The 16,762-nt window shown below is 47.1% G+C and overlaps 1 protein-coding gene across 3 annotated transcripts in view; it reads left to right on the top strand.

Moving 5' to 3' along the window:
• Window positions 1–397: 397 nt before the first annotated feature.
• Window positions 398–16,762, top strand: part of MGRN1 (mahogunin ring finger 1) — a 120,615-nt gene continuing 104,250 nt past the window's right edge. For all 3 annotated transcript variants that reach the window (XM_050968233.1, XM_050968235.1, XM_050968234.1), the window contains exon 1: window positions 398–561. In XM_050968233.1, coding sequence (XP_050824190.1) covers window positions 474–561 — 88 coding nt within the window. In that variant the 5' untranslated portion in view covers window positions 398–473. The remainder of the gene's footprint in view (window positions 562–16,762) is intronic.

Below are 16,762 nucleotides of genomic sequence, written 5' to 3'. Positions count from 1 at the left end.
GCTATGCGGGGGCTTCCCTATCAGAGATCCCCACCGCCCTGCTGCGGGTCCGAGGTGGGCCCGTTGGCGGGGGCTGCTCCAGCTGACCCGGCCGCAGCAAGCTCAATCTTCGCAGGCTGGGCTTGACTGCCGGACAGGAGACAGCGCCCTCTGCTGGCGACTTTGAGCATTACAGCTGCCACACTCCCGGAAAAGTCCATTGGGTGAGGGGGCACGCACAGCCCCTACTCGCACCCCCAACTTCGCTGTTGGTACGGCCCGGTGGAGCCGTAGCGCTGTGGCGTGGCGGACCGGGCGCAGTGGCTGCTGGGAGTTGTAGTCCCAGAGGGCAGGAGCTGCCTTGCGCGACGGGGCGGGAGGACTCGCTTTCCCGTGCTGCCCCGCGACTGGCTGTGGTGGTGCGAGTCGCTGGGTCCGCGGTGCTCGCTGGCCGCTGTCGCCGCTGCTGGCTCCTCGGCCGGTCCGGTCCCGCCATGGGCTCCCTGCTGAGCCGGCGCATCGCGGGCGTGGAGGACATCGACATCCAGGCCAACTCGGCCTATCGCTACCCGCCCAAGTCTGGTAAGGGCGGTTCGGCCCGGGGGCAGACCGCCCCCCCCCAGGCCTCGACCCCCGGCCCTCCCCGCCTCCCCCCAGCGCCCCTGGGTCCTGCCCCCGCATCAACCTCCTCTCAGCTCGCCAGCGCTCGCCCCGGGCTCTGCCCCTCCATTCCTCCCAGCGCCCCTGAACATGGCGCTCTCCCCTGCGCCCTGGCCCCCCTTGGCGGTGCTCAGGTTTGGGGCCTGGCCGCGTCTCTGCCCCAGGAGGTTGCTTTCACCCCACACCCGTTTCCCGGGGCCTTGGGAAGGTTGGAGGTTAAAGGTCACCGTGTGATGTAGGTGTGATCAGCGCAGTCCCAAGGTCCACTGGCCCGTTAACGCCCATCCGGCACACCCCCTGCTTGTCTTATTGACAGTGAAGTTGTTACTTCAGACAAAGCAGCAAAGAATCCTGTGGCACCTTGTAGACTAACAGACTTTTGGAGCATGAGCTTTCCTGCATGCATCTGATGAAGTGGGTATTCATCCACGAAAGCTCATGCTCCAAAAGTCTGTTAGTCTATAAGGTGCCACAGGATTCTTTGCTGCTTTTACAGATCCAGACTAGCACGGCTACCCCTCTGATACTTTACTTCAGACGGCGCTTGCTGGGCCTCACCTGTGCAGTTTGATTGCTGCTATCACTGCTTGAGTGGCACACAGCCGGCCAGGTCCCTCTTTCGGGACCTCTGTCCTAGGCCAAGGGTGCAGAGTTTGGGTTGCACACGTGATGGGAGAATTTACATCATGGGAAGATTTTTTTTCATCATGGATCTTATAGAGACCTTTGCTTATCAAACACTTAGATGATGGGCCTGTAATGCCTGCCAGGAGTCCTTTGAGTTGTGTTATAGTACAGGAGAGGGAAGCTCCCTGGGAAAAGAATGGGTGTGGATCTGCAAGTGGAGTTTTAAGAGCACTTCATGGGCTTTTGTGGCTTAGCCCTGCTTGTCTAAAACTCAAGGCATCTGACTTCTTTACACCATAAGGGCTGTTCTCTATTTCCCTGTCTCTGCATTTAACTTCCTTGTATGGTGTAAACAGTACAGGGTGTGTGGTGCTCAACAAAAATTATTGGGTGGGATAATGCTTCCTTCCGGCCAGTATCTGACCTCAGGGTTAAAGACACAGAAAGCAACACTTTGCAGTAAGAAGACAGCATCTCCTCAGACTAAATGCTTATTGCTGTGACTGCATGGGTTGGAGACAGCCCCTTGCACCACCAGAACTTAACAAGAAACGCATGCCTCCACAGAGCAGGGAGAAAACCTGATTCTTACTGGATCAATAAATCTGTTACTTCCAGGCTGTCTGGCCCCTAAAGTCCTACAGAAAGGATTTTTTCGCCTGACAGTGTAAATGTGTTGCTTAAATAAAAAGGTTCGTTTGATTATTTTTTTCCTTTCACTCTTCCCTGGGACCTGTATGGCTGCCACTTCTGTTTTATTCCATCCATCGTTTTCCTTTCTTCCTTTCTCCTATGAATGGGAGGCTTGTTTAGTGTTATTAATTCTGCTTACGGAGGGATTTTTGTCTATAGTCCATGGGACAAGGTCATTTGATTCTTCTGATTGGTGAATTCCTCAAACTGGGAAGTCCGGAGACCCCAGAATGTGACTACCAAGCCTGAAGGTTGCACAAATCTGAACTGAAGATTGCCTGTCATTGGTCAAAGAGAGTTGGGAGTGTTCCCTCTAAATTTTCCCACACATGGGTTGGGTTGGGACTGGGGAGGGGTGCCCCTCCACCCGCTGCAGCAGGTTCGTGCCTGGGGAGGGATGCCCCAGCTGTGGCAGGTCTGGGGCCAAGTTTGGACTCGGGGAGAGGCACCCCTCTGCCGGCCGTGGCAGGTCCTGGCCGGGCGGGTTCCTTGAGTGCCTGTGCAGTGCTTAGTAGGCGCAGCTTGCAGGGAACTTAGGTTGGGACATCCAGTCCTGAATCCCCACAGCTTTCAAGACTCTAGGTTCTCCTAAAAGTTGCTCCTGAGTATTGGTTTGCAAGGGGATATAGGAACCAGACTGATGCGTTAACTTATCTGTTAACGTGAAACATTTTTATCAGGTCTTCTAGCTGCTCTCCTAGCAATGACAAACACACGCAAACATCTGTATTGCCAATGCCATGTGACTCTTTATCCTTTGTGTCTCTTACCCTCTCCAGGATAATTAATTGGCATTCAAATAAATCAGGGGCATCTGTTGCCATGGGATTGTAGAGATGTGGGTTAAATTAGACTTAAAGGTGAAGCTTTCAGTGGGGGTAGAAGTGTTTGTGTTGCACCGTTTAAGAGGTGGCTGTCTCTTTTCCCAAGGGCTTCTTAAGCAGATGACCTTGTGCTTGTTCTGGAGAGAGACTGCTGTGATCAACAAAACTGAGGCACTGTTCACTGGTATATGTTAACAGTGGTCAAACCAGTGTGTCAATGGAATCTTTAAATGGCCTGATGAGGGGGAAAGGAAGGAGGATGTTTGTGGTCTTGGGGTGATTTGAAATGTACAGGGGAACCAGCCTACTAACTAAAAACGCAGGAGACTTATGGTGCTGCTTTGTGTAATTGGGATGTAAGGCCAGTCATCACAGTGGGTTCTAGATGTAGGCACCTGATGGCTGTAATTTGTCGGTCATCATGGTATTTAGATTACTGTGGCATTTCTGCAGCGGGAATGATGAATTAATTCATCTTATTTGAAGAGGCTCAGAGTATGTATGGATGGAAGACATTCTTCATAAGACATTTCTCAGCAGTTGCAGCAGTTTGATTATAGGGATGTTCATTGATTGGTCCCCAGGCAGTTCTCTATTTCCCACAGTGGGTACAGAACTCCTGACCCTGAATTTCCAGAGATGGACAGCCACCTTCAGCATTGTGTTCTGTGGGGATGGGCCTGCTTCCTAAAGGCATGCACAATCCTGACCCTGCCTAAAAAGGCTTGAAACTCAGGCCTGGTCTACGCTACACAGTTAGTAAATTGCCTTGCATTGACCTAGCTGTGAAAGCGTCTTCACTTAACTTTGGCTCCTCATGACGTAAGTGCCTCTCTACGATGATTTAGTAACACCACCTTCTCAAGCAGCATAGAGTCATGGTCGATGTCATTAGGATGACACGGTGTCAGTGTAGACACTGCGTTGCTTATGTCAACTGTTACTGGGTTTCAGGATCTGTCCCACATTGATAGTACAATCGACACAAGTGCTCCTGGGGAGGACACGCACCGCCGACACAAGAAACCAAGTGTGCGCATACAAACGATTTAATAACTGCGATGACTGTACAATTTTGGCACCATCCCATCTTGTCCCAGCGTACATCTACAGAAAGGGATACTTCTCTATGGTTATGCAAGTGTTGGGGGATCACGGGGGACACTTTGCCAACATCAACGTGGGCTGGTCCAGGAATGCGCTTGATCCTCACATCTTTAGGAATGCAGGACTGTTCAGAAAGCTGCAAGCAGGGACTTTCTTTCCCAACCAGCGGATTACCATTGGTGATATTAAAATGCTAATAATGATCCTGGTGGATCCAGCCTTCCCCTGGCTCACGGAGCTGTATACCGGCCACCTGGACAGTACCACGGGAGAGATTCATTGGTTCAGTAGGTGCAGAATCCCAGTTGAATGTGCTTTTGGTAGACTAAAGGGATGCTAATGTTGTTTACTCACCAGATTGGATCTCTGTGAGAAAAATATCCCAATGGTGATAGCTGCCTGCTGTGTCTTGCGTAGTATCTGTCAAGCAAAGGGGAAAAGTTGCATCTGGCTCAGTGGAGAGTTGCACCCTGGCAGCAAGGGTTATTAGAAGAGTTCAGTGCAGAGCTGTACAGCTCAGGGAGACCTTGTGGCTGGCTCACTGTTAAAACGCTCTTTCGGTAATGCTTGTGGTGTACTGTGCTCTACCTGGCTCTGCTGTTTTGGGGGCCTGTTAGGAGTTGTGTGCTGCTTGGTGTACATCTGTGAATATAACACTGCCAATGCACCTATTAATTTGGTGGTGCTTGCTGTACATTTATGATCATTACGCTGTCACTGATCCTATGAGTTGCGTCATGCTGACAGTAACAAGTGGATGCCTTCAGTTCTGCTAGACATTCTGCAGCTCATGTTGGGAATTAATAAAGATGAATTATTTTCCGAACAATAGAATTTTATTGAGTAACAAAACCTGTGTGCAAAAAAAATTTTCGTGCTTGCAATTTAAAAGCAAATACATAAAAATCTTAATACATGAATGGTATTGAACTTAACGAGGAGAAAGAATGTTCATGTCCATTTTGGCTACACATACAGCAGCCAGGGCTTTCATAGGTCAGTGTATGTGAAGCTACTAGCCTGTGTGCTGCAATGGTACCTGGCGATGTTATCATCCACTGATGTGAAAAAGCCTCCTACTGTGGAGGAAGAAATAAGACTGTCATCCCTAGAAATCTTTGGGAGAGGATTGTAAAGTGCCTCCAGGAATGTTTCATTGAGCTCTCTCAGGAGGATTCAAGGGACATCCCTGTGCACACAGATTGCTCCATATGGCCCCCTTTGTCAAACTATACAGAGTAATGAAAAGCTGAGAACTCCTCTACCTCTCCTACGTGTAAGTAAATTAATGCAAAGTCGATAGCTGTTACATTGGGGTGCCATCAGTATATCATTATAATGAGACATACATTTACACACTTACCTGATGTTCCTTCCCCTGCATCAGGCTCGCCTGTGCTCAATGCCGTGACTGACTGAACTGCAGTAGAGTCTCAAACGGATTCTGGATCGAGGTATCGCTGGAGCCCCTGGATGCATGTAATAGGCATAGTCGGCTGGGCAGTTGCACACAACAGTAGGTGACTGCTAGGGGTGCTTGCCAGGCTGTACAATCAGGAAAAGGCATTTCAAAAAACTGCAGGGTTTTAAAGGTCAGCTGCTGGAGGACTGTTAAGGTCGACATAGATAACGTAGTGTCTACACTTTCACTGCATCAATCTCAGTATGTCGACCCTGGCTCTACACATCTCAGGGAGGTGGTGCTACTGCATTGCTGTAATGGAGCACTTACATTGACAGGAGACAAATTTAAGCATGGAGATACATGCACAGCAAGTTAATGCAAGGTGGTGTACGTCGACCTAACTTTGTAGTGTAGACCAGGCCTTAGAGTGACCTTGTTTCTGGACTAGGTAAACTCCAACCCTCTGACTTTTTTTGGAGGAGAAATTAAAATGACTGAATTGGCTCAATCTGGACTGAATGTACAAACTCCATCCTTAGTGGTGGTTACTGTTTAGAACAAAGGACTGACAAAAGACAGTGCTGGGTTGAAAAGCCAGGTAGAGCTACCAGTAGACGAAGCGTAATCCCAAAACACGTGTATTCTGGGCTGTCCAGCAGAGATGGAAAATCCAGAGCCTGGAGCACTTATGGAAAAGCTGCTTGCCCTAGTGTTATATAAAAATTAAAGGTTGATCCCTTGGAGGAAATAAATAATTCACTGGAAACTAAGATAGCTGCATCCTGGTTTGGAGACAAAAAGTTATGAATACAGCAAAAAGTAAATCCACAGCAGGGGTCTGCAGATAGCTTCTGCTCCTTTTGCGCCACCTAAGCAGTGCAAAGGAAGCAGAATAGGGCAGAAAATCTGTCCCTAAACTGTTGATTTGTGAACCTTGACTTTTGGGAATAACGTGTTTGGCCTTTAGGCTGAAAGATAGGCTACCAGAGGACATGGGCCTGAGAACTGAAAATGAAATAGACCGGAAACAAATGCAAGTGACTAGTTTTGATTTCATGGTCTAGGCTGGGAGAAATACAGAAGTTAAACTGTGCAAAGCAATTATGTCTTAATTATTTGTGAATCACAATGTGGTAGTTAAAACTTGTTTTTAATAAGATTTTTAATTTGATGCTGTCCCTTTGCATCTACCTCTGTTACTGATAGCGATATTAAAAGTTAAGTCCACTTAACTGCATTTGGCTGTGTCTTTCTGGTCAGGTCTGTTAGTGGGGCAGCAATTTGACTGTAGTGTGGTACAAATCACCTGTAATATTCGGCCAAGCCTAAGAAGGATTGGACCTGTTTCTTTGACTTTGGGACAGGCCACTTTTGGATAGCATCCACCTTGGCCTGTAGGGGAGTTATCGTTCCTTGACCCACCTGGTGTCCAAGGTAAGTCACTCTGTTTTGGCCTATTTGACACTTTTTAGCCTTAACAGTTAGTCCTGCCTGCCTGATGCGCTCGAAGACTTTTTTCCAGGTGCTCCAGGTATTCTGCCCATGAATCAGAAAAAATGGCCACATCACCGAGGTAGGCAACTGCAGATTCTCCCAATCCTGCTAGGAGACCATCTACAAGTCTTTGGAAGGTGGCGGGTGCATTTCGCAGCCCGAAGGGAAGCACATTAAATTCATACATCCCTGCATGGGTGATGAAGGCTGACCCTTCCTTGGTGGGTTCATCTAGTGGTACTTGCCATTACCCCTTGGTTAAGTCTAATGTAGAGATGAACTGGGCACGTCCCAATTTCTCTAATAGCTCATCTGTGTGTGGCATTGGATAGTTGTCGGGACAAGTTACAGCATTTAGCTTACGGTAGTCCATGCAAAAGCGTATTTCCCCATCTGGTTTGGGAACTAGAACCACTGGAGATGCCCATGCACTGTTAGAGGGGTGGATTATACCCATCTGTAGCATGCTTTGGATCTCCTGTTCTATAGCAGCTTGGGCATGAGGAGACACCCGGTAGGGTGGTGTTCTAATTGGGTGAGCATTACCTGTGTCAATGGACTGGTATGCCCATTCAGTCCGTCCTGGGGTGGCTGAGAACGCTGGTGCGAACCTAGTGCACAGCTCCTTGATCTATTGCTGCTGCAGACGTTCCAGGGTTGTGGAGAGGTTCACCTCTTCCACGCCACCATTACTTTTTCCTTCGTAGTAGACACCTTCAGGCCACTCAGCATCATCTCCTCCCTGGGCTGTAAACTGACAAACCTTTAATTCTCTGGAATTAAAGGGATTTAGAGAATTAACATGGTACACTTTAGGCTTTAGGGTTGAGGTGGGGAATGCTATGAGATAGTTGACAGCTCCCAGGCGCTCTTGGACCGTGAATGGCCCTTCCCATGACGCTTCTGTTTTATGGGCCTGTAGCGCCTTTAAGAACATAACCTGGTCCCCTACTTTGAAGGAACGCTCTCTGGTATGTTTATCATACCAGGCCTTTTGCTCTTCCTGAGCATCCTTTAGATTTTCTTTAGCAAGGGCTAAAGAGTGTTGGAGGGTGCTTTGTAGGTTGCTTACAAAGTCTAGAATGTTAGTTCCTGGAGAAGGTGTAAACCCCTCCCATTGCTGCTTCACCAACTGTAATGGTCCCTTAACCTCATGGCCACACACAAGTTCGAATGGTGAAAACCCTAAACTGGGATGTGGTACAGCCCTGTAGGCAAAAAGCATCTGCTGCAACACTAGGTCCCAATCATTGGAGTGTTCATTTACGAATTTACCTATCATGGCCCCCAAAGTCCCATTAAACCTCTCCACCAGGCCATTGGTTTGATGGTGGTAAGGGGTGGCAACCAAGTGATTCACCCCATGAGCTTCCCACAGGTTTTCATGGTCCCTATCAGGAAATTAGTTCCCGAATCTGTAAGGATGTAAGAGGGCCAACCTACCCTGGCAAAAATGTCTGCTAAGGCCTGGCACACACACTTAGCCCTGGTGTTGCTTAGAGTTACTGCTTCTGGCCATCGAATAGCAAAATCCATGAAAGTCAGTATGTACTGCTTTCCTCTGGGGGTCTTTTTGGGGAAAGGACCCAGAATATCCACAGCTACTCGCTGAAATGGGACATCAATTATGGGGAGTGGCTGGAGAGGGGCTTTGACCTGGTCTTGGGGCTTTCCCACTCGTTGGCACACCTCACAAGACTGGACATAATTAGCAACGTCCTTGCCCATTCCCTCCCAGTGGAAGGACTTCCCCAACCTGGCTTTGGTTCTGTTTTGGGACCAATCTTATTTAACCTTTTTATTAATGACCTTGGCACAAAAAGCGGGAATGTGCTAATAAAGTTTGCGGATGACACAAAGCTGGGAGGTATTGCTAACACAGAGAAGGACCGGGATATCGTACAGGAAGATCTGGATGACCTTGTAAACTGGAGTAATAGTAATAGGATGAAATTTAATAGTGAAAAGTGCAAGGTCATGCATTTAAGGATTAATAATAAGAATTTGAGTTATAAATTGGGGACACATCAGTTGGAAGCAACAGAGGAGGAGAAGGACCTTGGAGTATTGGTTGATCACAGGATGACTATGAGCCGCCAATGTGATATGGCCATTAAAAAAGCTAATGCGGTTTTAGGATGCATCAGGCAAGGTATTTCCAGCAAAGATAAGGAGGTGTTAGTACCGTTATATAAGGCACTGGTGAGACCTCATCTGGAATACTGTGTGCAGTCTTGTCTCCCATGTTTAAGAAGGATGAATTCAAACTGGAACAGGTTCAGAGACGGGCTACTAAGATGATCCGAGGAATGGAAAACCTGTCTTATGAAAGGAGACTCAAAGAGCTTGGCTTGTTTAGCCTAACCAAAAGAAGATTGAGGGGGGATATGCTTGCTCTTTATAAATATATCAGAGGGATTAATATTAGGGAGGGAGAGGAATTATTTAAGCTTAGTACCAATGTAGACACAAGAACTAATGGGTATAAACTGGACACTAGGAAGTTTAGACTTGAAATTAGACGAAGGTTTCTAACCATTAGAGGAGTGAAGTTCTGGAACAGCCTTCCAAGGGGAGTAGTGGGGGCAAAAGACATATCAAGCTTAGTCTTAAAGCCAGATAAGTTTATGGAAGGGATGGTATGATGGGATAGCTTAATTTTGGCAATTGATCTTTGATTATCAGCAGGTAAATATGCCCAGTGGTCTGTGATGCGATGTTAGATGGGATGGGATCTGAGTTACTGCAGAGAATTCTTTCCTGAGTGCTGGCTGATGAGTCTTGCCCACATGCTCAGGGTTTAGCTGATCGCCATATTTGGGGTCAGGAAGGAATTTTCCTCTGGGGCAGATTGGCAGAGGCCCTGGAGGTTTTTCACCTTCCTCTGCAGCGTGAGGCATGGGTCACTTGCTGGTGGATTCTCTGCAGCTTGAGGTCTTCAAACCACAATTTGAAGACTTCAATAACTCAGACATAGGTTAGGGGTTTGTTACAGAAGTGGATGGGTAGGGTTCTGTGGCCTGCTTTGTGCAGGAGGTCAGACTAGATGATCATATTGGTCCCTTCTGACCCTAAAGTCTATGAGTCTGTTCACCCCAGAATGGCCCCTGGGATGATCATAGGCTAAGCTTAAGAGCTTTACCCGGTACTTAGTTGGAACTAACAACTGTCTTTGAGGATGCCAGTCTTCCTGGTGTCCACCAGATAGAGTCTCCTTGTATAAAAGTCCTTGTTCAACAGCAAACCGGGATCGGTTAGAAGAGCTGAGAGGCGGTGGGGTGCTCCATGCCACCACCCAAGCTTTCTGAAGGCTGTCATCTGCTTCCTGCTCAGCCTGGAACTGTTCCCTTGATGCTGGAGACATCAGTTCCTCCTTAGACTGTGGACTTGGGCTTGGTCCCTGTGGAAGTGATGTAGGTGATGAGGTTGTTTTCGCTGATTGTGAACCGGTCTCCGCTGGTGCACTAGGTGATATTTCAGGCTCTGGCTGAGCCTCTTGGGTAGGGTTGTCTGCTGCTTCTGCCAGTTCAGGCCTGCTGGTGCCCTCTGGCATTGGAGTTGTAGATGGGTTTGCAAGCGCTGGAGTCAGTGCTGGCAACGGTTCTGGTGCTGGTTGCTTTGCCAGTTCCGGTTCTGGGACTGGATTCACTATGGCTGTAGCATTCATGAGTAGAGGATCCGGTTCCACCACCTCTGTCTGGGTCTCTGGTAACACAGACGGGGCCCTGGTGGACGGCTCAGGAACAGGGATGGGTGTGGAAGCTTGCTTGGCCTGGCTGCGTGTGACCATTCCCACCTTCTTGGCCAGCTTCACATGATTGGCCAAGTCTTCCCCCAGTAGCATGGGGATGGGATAATTGTCATAGACTGCAAAAGTCCACATTCCTGACCAGCCCTTGTACTGGACAGGGAACTCAGCTGTAGGCAAGTTTAAAGATTTTGACATGAATGGGTGAATTGTCACTTGGGCCTCTGGGTTGATGAATTTGGGGTCCACTAAGGATTGGTGGATAGCTGACACGTGTGCCCCAGTGTCTCTCCACGCGATAACCTTCTTTCCACCCGCTCTCAAGGTTTCCCTTCGCTCCGAGGGTATTTGAGAGGCATCTGGGCCTGGGGATCTTTGGTGTGATTGTGGTGTAATGAACTGTAATCGGTTGGGGTTATTGGGGCAGTGGGCCTTTGTGTCCCAGTTCATTACATTTAAAACATCGCCCAGCTGACTGGTCACTGGGCCAAGGTGGGTTGCTGGAGACTGGTGAGGCGGGACAATAGAGTGTCTGGGGCTTTCCTTGGGTTGTAGGTGGGGTCTTGGGTTGCCCCCGGTGATAGGGTATATTTTCAGTTTGCCCCCTCTGATATTCGCTCCCCTTGCTAGTAGCTTTTTTCTTTTCTGTCACTTCCACCCATCTGGCTCCAATCTCCCCAGCCTCGGTTACAGTTTTGGGTTTCCCATCTAGGATGTACCTTTCTATTTGCTCAGGAACACCCTCTAAGAACTGCTCCATTTGCATTGGGAAGGACAGCTCTTCCAGAGAGTTAGCACTTGCACCTGATATCCAGGCATCCCAATTCTTTCCAGTGTGGTAGGTGTGTCGGGTAAATGACACATCTGGTTTCCATCTTAGGGCTCTGAACCGCCGACGGGCATGCTCAGGTGTTAGCCCCATTCTGATTCTGGCCTTGGTTTGAAAAAGTTCATAATCGTTCATGTGTTCCTTAGGCATTTCAGCCGCCACCTTTTCTAAGGGTCCACTGAGCTGTGGCCTCAGCTCTATCATGTACTAGTCTGTAGGGATGCTGTACCCATGGCAGGCCCTTTCGAAATTTTCTAAGAAGGCCTCAGTATCATCACCTGCCTTGTAGGTGGGGAATTTTCTGGGATGGGAAACAGTACCTGGAGAAGGGTTGTTAGGGTTGGGTGGTAACTCCTGCTTAGCCCTTGCTAATTCCAGGGCATGCTTGTTGGCCTCCCTCTGGATCTCCGTAGCCCTCCGGTGGTCAGCCTCTTTGGCTTTCTCTTCTCTTTCTTTCTCGCCTCCGTCTCTTTCTCTCGCCTTCATCTCTTTTTCTCTCGCCTCCATAGCTCTTTTGTGGGCAGCTTCTTCCCTGGCTCTTTCTGCATTAATTTCTAATTGTTTTAGTTCCATCCGTCTCTTATGTTCATTGTCTTTCTCCATTGCTTCCAGCCTATCCAGTTCTAGTTTGTTAGCTGCTTCACTGATACTCATTTTCCTGCTTTCTTGTGCTGGCTACACCCCTCTGCAGTTCATTGAAACTGGGATGCACTCAGCTCAGGGCTGCTTGATTAACAGAGACTTTTTAACTAGCTATACCCGAAAGGTAGAAAGAAAGAAAAACATTTCAGCTTGTAAATTCCTTTTGTTGGCTGCTTGCTCACAGCTTGAAGCCTTCTCTTAACAAAGACCCTTGTTAAAAACACATCCTCTGCCCTCAGGCTGCTTTCTGAGCAGCTAGAAAGGAGAAAAAAAATCCTACTGGCTTTTGGTTTAAAATAATCCCACTGCTCTGCCACCATGTCAAGGTTCCTTCCCCACTCTGAACTTTAGGGTACAGATGTGGGAACCTGCATGGACACTTCTAAGCTTAATTACTAGCTTAGATCTGGTATCACTGCCACCATCAATGTCTGGATCACTCCCTGTCCCCCCAAAACTTTCCCCTCCCTGGGTAGTCTTGAGGGATTTCACCAATTCCATGGTGAACACAGATCCAAACCCCTTGGATCTTAAAACAAGAAGAAATTAACCATCCCCCCCTCTTTTCCCCCCACCAATCCCTGGTGAGTCCAGATCCAATCCCCTTGGATCTAAAAACAAGGAAAAATCAATCAAGTATTAAGAAAAAAAGGCTTTTAATTAAAGAAAAGAAAGGTAAAAATCATCTCTGTAAAATCAGGATGGAAAATACCTTACAGGGTAATCAGATTCATATAGCCCAGAGGAACCCCCTCTAGCTTTAGGTTCAAAGTTACAGCAAATAGAGGTAAAATCCTCTCAGCAAAAAGGAACATTTACAAGTTGAGAAAACAAAAATAAAACTAACACGCCTTGCCTGGCTGTTACTTACAAGTTTGAAACATGAGAGACTGGTTCAGAAAGATTTGGAGACCCTGGATGGATGTCTGGTCCCTCTTAGTCCCGAGAGCGAACAACCCCCAAAACAAAGAGCACAAACAAAAGACTTCCCCCCACCAAGATTTGAAAGTATCTTGTCCCCTTATTGGTCCTCTGGTCAGGTGTCAGCCAGATTTACTGAGCTTCTTAACCCTTTACACGTAAAAGAGGCATTAACCCTTAACTATATGTTTATGACAGGCTCGTTCACCTGCACATCTACCAATGTAATATATGCCATCAATGCCCCTCTGCCATGCACATTGGCCAAACCAGACAGTCCCTATGCAAAAGAATAAATGGACACAAATCAGACGTCAAGAATAACAACATTCACAAACCAGTGGGAGAACACTTCAGCCTCCCTGGACACTCAATTACAGACCTAAAAGTCGCAATTCTTCAACAAGAAACTTCAAAACCAGACTCCAATGAGAAACTGCAGAACTGGAATTAATTTGCAAACTGGACACCATTAAATTAGGCTTGAATAAAGACAGGGAGTGGATGGGTCATTACACAAACTAAAAACTATTTCCCCATGCTAATTTTTCCCCCCACTGTTACTCACACCTTCTTGTCAACTGTTTGAAATGGGCCATCCTGATTATCACTGCAAAAGTTTTTTTTCTCCTGCTGATAATAGCCTACCTTAATTGATTAGTCTCGTTAGAGTTGGTATGGCAACCCCCATCTTTTCATATATCCATCCCTACATTATTTTCTATTCCATGCATCTGATGAATCATAGAGTATCAGGGTTGGAAGGGACCTCAGGAGGTCATCTAGTCCAATCCCCTGCTCAAAGCAGGACCAGTCATCGGACAGATTTTTGCCCCATATCCCTAAGTGCCCCCTCAAGGATTGAACTCACAGCACTGGATTTAGCAGGCCAAAGCTCAAATCACTGAGCTATCCCTCTGGTTTTAGCCCACAAAAGCTTATTTCCAAATAAATTTGTTAGTCTCTAAGGTGCCACAAGTACTCCTCGTTCTTTTTTCTAAAAGGGCCATAACTCATAGAAATGTAGTTTTAACTTTGACCAAAATGGTCAGAAAGCTTCTAAATCCAATTAACTTATCTTGGTGCTCAAATTGTACTGTTTTGGAAAGTTCAGGAAATATTTAGCCCCAGGTGATATGCATTTTCCTGTATTTTTCTGCCTTCGGTTAAAGCAAAGTTTGTAGATCTATGACAATGTGAACTTGTTTGTACCATGTAATACTTCAAAATACTTGTCATTATTTGTAGAATGGACTGATTGGAGAGAAGTATTTCTGTCTATTTTTATGCAGTTAGGCAGATCAGGCCTACCCCCTTATTATAAAACATACTTTTGATATCTGCTCTAAAGCTTCTGTGGTACAACTGTCAAAATTATCTTCTTGCTATCACTGAATACAATAGTACGTGTAAACGACGTCTAAGTCTCATTAGTATTATATAACGGCTGTAGAATGCCTTGAACATACCTTGTGAATAATGAAGTATAACCACTTACTCTTATGTAATTCGTACATATAACAATGAGCTAGTGAAAGTCTAATGCAATACCCCTTTAAGCTATATTTAGTCACAAAAATAGTCACAGTAATTTGCAGATAGTTGAAACATTTCTACTCCCCCTCAGAATCTGTGTCTGATGAGTTTGTTAGTCTGTTGCTACCCTTGTCACTGTCCTAGCTACATGCGTTGGAGCACACCAAATCTTCCCTGTGACATTTGCATCTCCTTGTTGCACTGGTACACTCTCAGCCATATTGCACAAAGGTGAGGATGGCTTCTGGAGCAGGCGGCAGCGCCATTGTGTTCAGGACAAGATGTCCTGTGCCGTCTATCACCCATCTGTTGCAGACGGGACAAGTGAAGATACTGAATTGTTGCATGATTCCATATGGCTGACTGATGATTTGCGTTTTTCAGGTGCTCTCTGAAGAAGGCCATTTTTGGTGGCAGTTTCTCATGTGTTTTGTTCTTCTTAGCAAAAACCTCATTGCACACATTATCCAGAGATGCTTGCCTCTTCCTTTGGCCGTTTTGTGTGGAACAAGGCAGGTGCCTCACTCATTCCCACAAGAAACACAATAGGTGCAGCTGCCTGACTGGAGTGGGGGCCGAGAAGGGGAGGGGAGGTTCCTGTTTGTGGGTGGCTAAGCAGAGACAGGCACCTCCCTGCAGCCTGAACTTACCTACCTATCTCAGAGAGAGGGAAAAGGCTTAGCACACACCCATCTCCTTGGCATCTCCAATCGGCAAGCTTCGTTGGGTCCCTGCCTAGTGAGCCGGCTTTTGTGAATTGCCTTCTAAGGTGTCGCTCTCTCCCCATTCATTGTATAGGGAGACAAAGCCCCTAATCAGGCTTTGTGAATTACAGTAATGCTCCTGATTTTTTTTTCTAGGTGCCTGAAAGTTGGGCATTGCAATACCTAAGTCCTTTTGTGGATCTGGGCCAAAGTGTCTAATGGGAATCCATCCTAGTTAGCAAACTCAGTTAGAAACCAGAGGGGTATGGAGGCATGCTTTCACTGTACTATTCTGGTTCCATAAAGTGTCACCATAGAGTCAAGATGCTTAAAGGGATTGTCTAGGCTTCTCCCAAATACTGATTTAACTCACTTGGATTCTGTCCTGGAGCATCACTTGCTTCTCTCCAAACCTTGTATGCAGTACCCTGTTGTTTGCCTCCTTAGCTTCCTCTTCTGATCAAGCTGCTGAGCTCTGGTTTCTAGCCACTGGGCCAAAGGATTGAGCATAATCCTTTAGCACAGCTGGCAATTGTTAACAAAACTTGGCCAGCAGCAAAGAGCGAGAGATGCTAGTCATTACAAGACAATAATGTGATGGGCAGAGACGCTAGAATGAAAGTTGAGTTCTAGCTCCTGCTTTTTTTAATAAACATTCCTTCTATTGAAGCAAATACTGTATACAAGGAGTATGGCAGACTTCTGCTATCGCTAGTAGGCATTTTGTTTTTGTAAGCAGAGGCCTCTAACACTTACAATTTGACACACATTGACTTCAGTAGGACTATTCATGTAGAATTTATTCCTACTTGGTCTTTCACTGAAGGAGTGCATGAGTAGGTGCATCATAGGGGCAGGCTCACCACCTCATCATGCAGCTTTCTCTGTCTCATCGTTCCATGGGCTTCTGACTATGTTTTGTGCCATTTTTCAACTGCCCCTGTGAACAGTGTGACCGCCATCTCTGCCTGAAAGCATGGATCCTGCACTGCTCTCCAGTGATGTGCTGAGCGTTATGAACACAGCGCGGCTGATCCTGCAGTATTTCATGAGCTGTGAATCTGAACAAGAATCTGTGCTGCCAACCCTGCTGTGTGCCATGGAAAGAAACAATTCAAGACTGATGTTGGCATTCATGGAGCAGCTGCACACGGTGGACTGTCACTACTGGACTCAGGAAACAAGCACTGAGTGGTGGGATCATACTGTGATGGAGGTATGGGATGAGGAGCAGTGGCTGCAGAACTTTCAGATGCGCAAAGCCACCTTCCTTGAACTCTGTGTGGAGCTCACCTCTGCCCTGCAGCACAAGGCCACCAGTATGAGAGCTGCCCTCACAGTGGAAAAGCACGTGGCGATCTCTGTGTGAAAGCTGGCAACTCCAGATGTCTACTGGTCACTCATAAGTCAGTTTGGAGTTGGGAAGTATCCACCATTGGGGTTGTGGTGATGCAAGTATGCAGGGCCATTAATTGCTTCCTGCTGCAAAGGACTGATGCTGAGCAATGTGCAGGAAACAGTGCATGGTTTTGCTGCAATGGGATTCCCTAATTTCAGTGGGGCGATAGATGGAAGCCATATCCCAATTTTGGC

The sequence above is a fragment of the Gopherus flavomarginatus genome, chromosome 9 (genome assembly GCF_025201925.1).
Source record: "Gopherus flavomarginatus isolate rGopFla2 chromosome 9, rGopFla2.mat.asm, whole genome shotgun sequence".
NCBI lineage: Eukaryota > Metazoa > Chordata > Testudines > Testudinidae > Gopherus > Gopherus flavomarginatus.
Note: the sequence above shows the minus strand (reverse complement) of the source record. Positions and strands in the feature narration are given on the sequence as shown.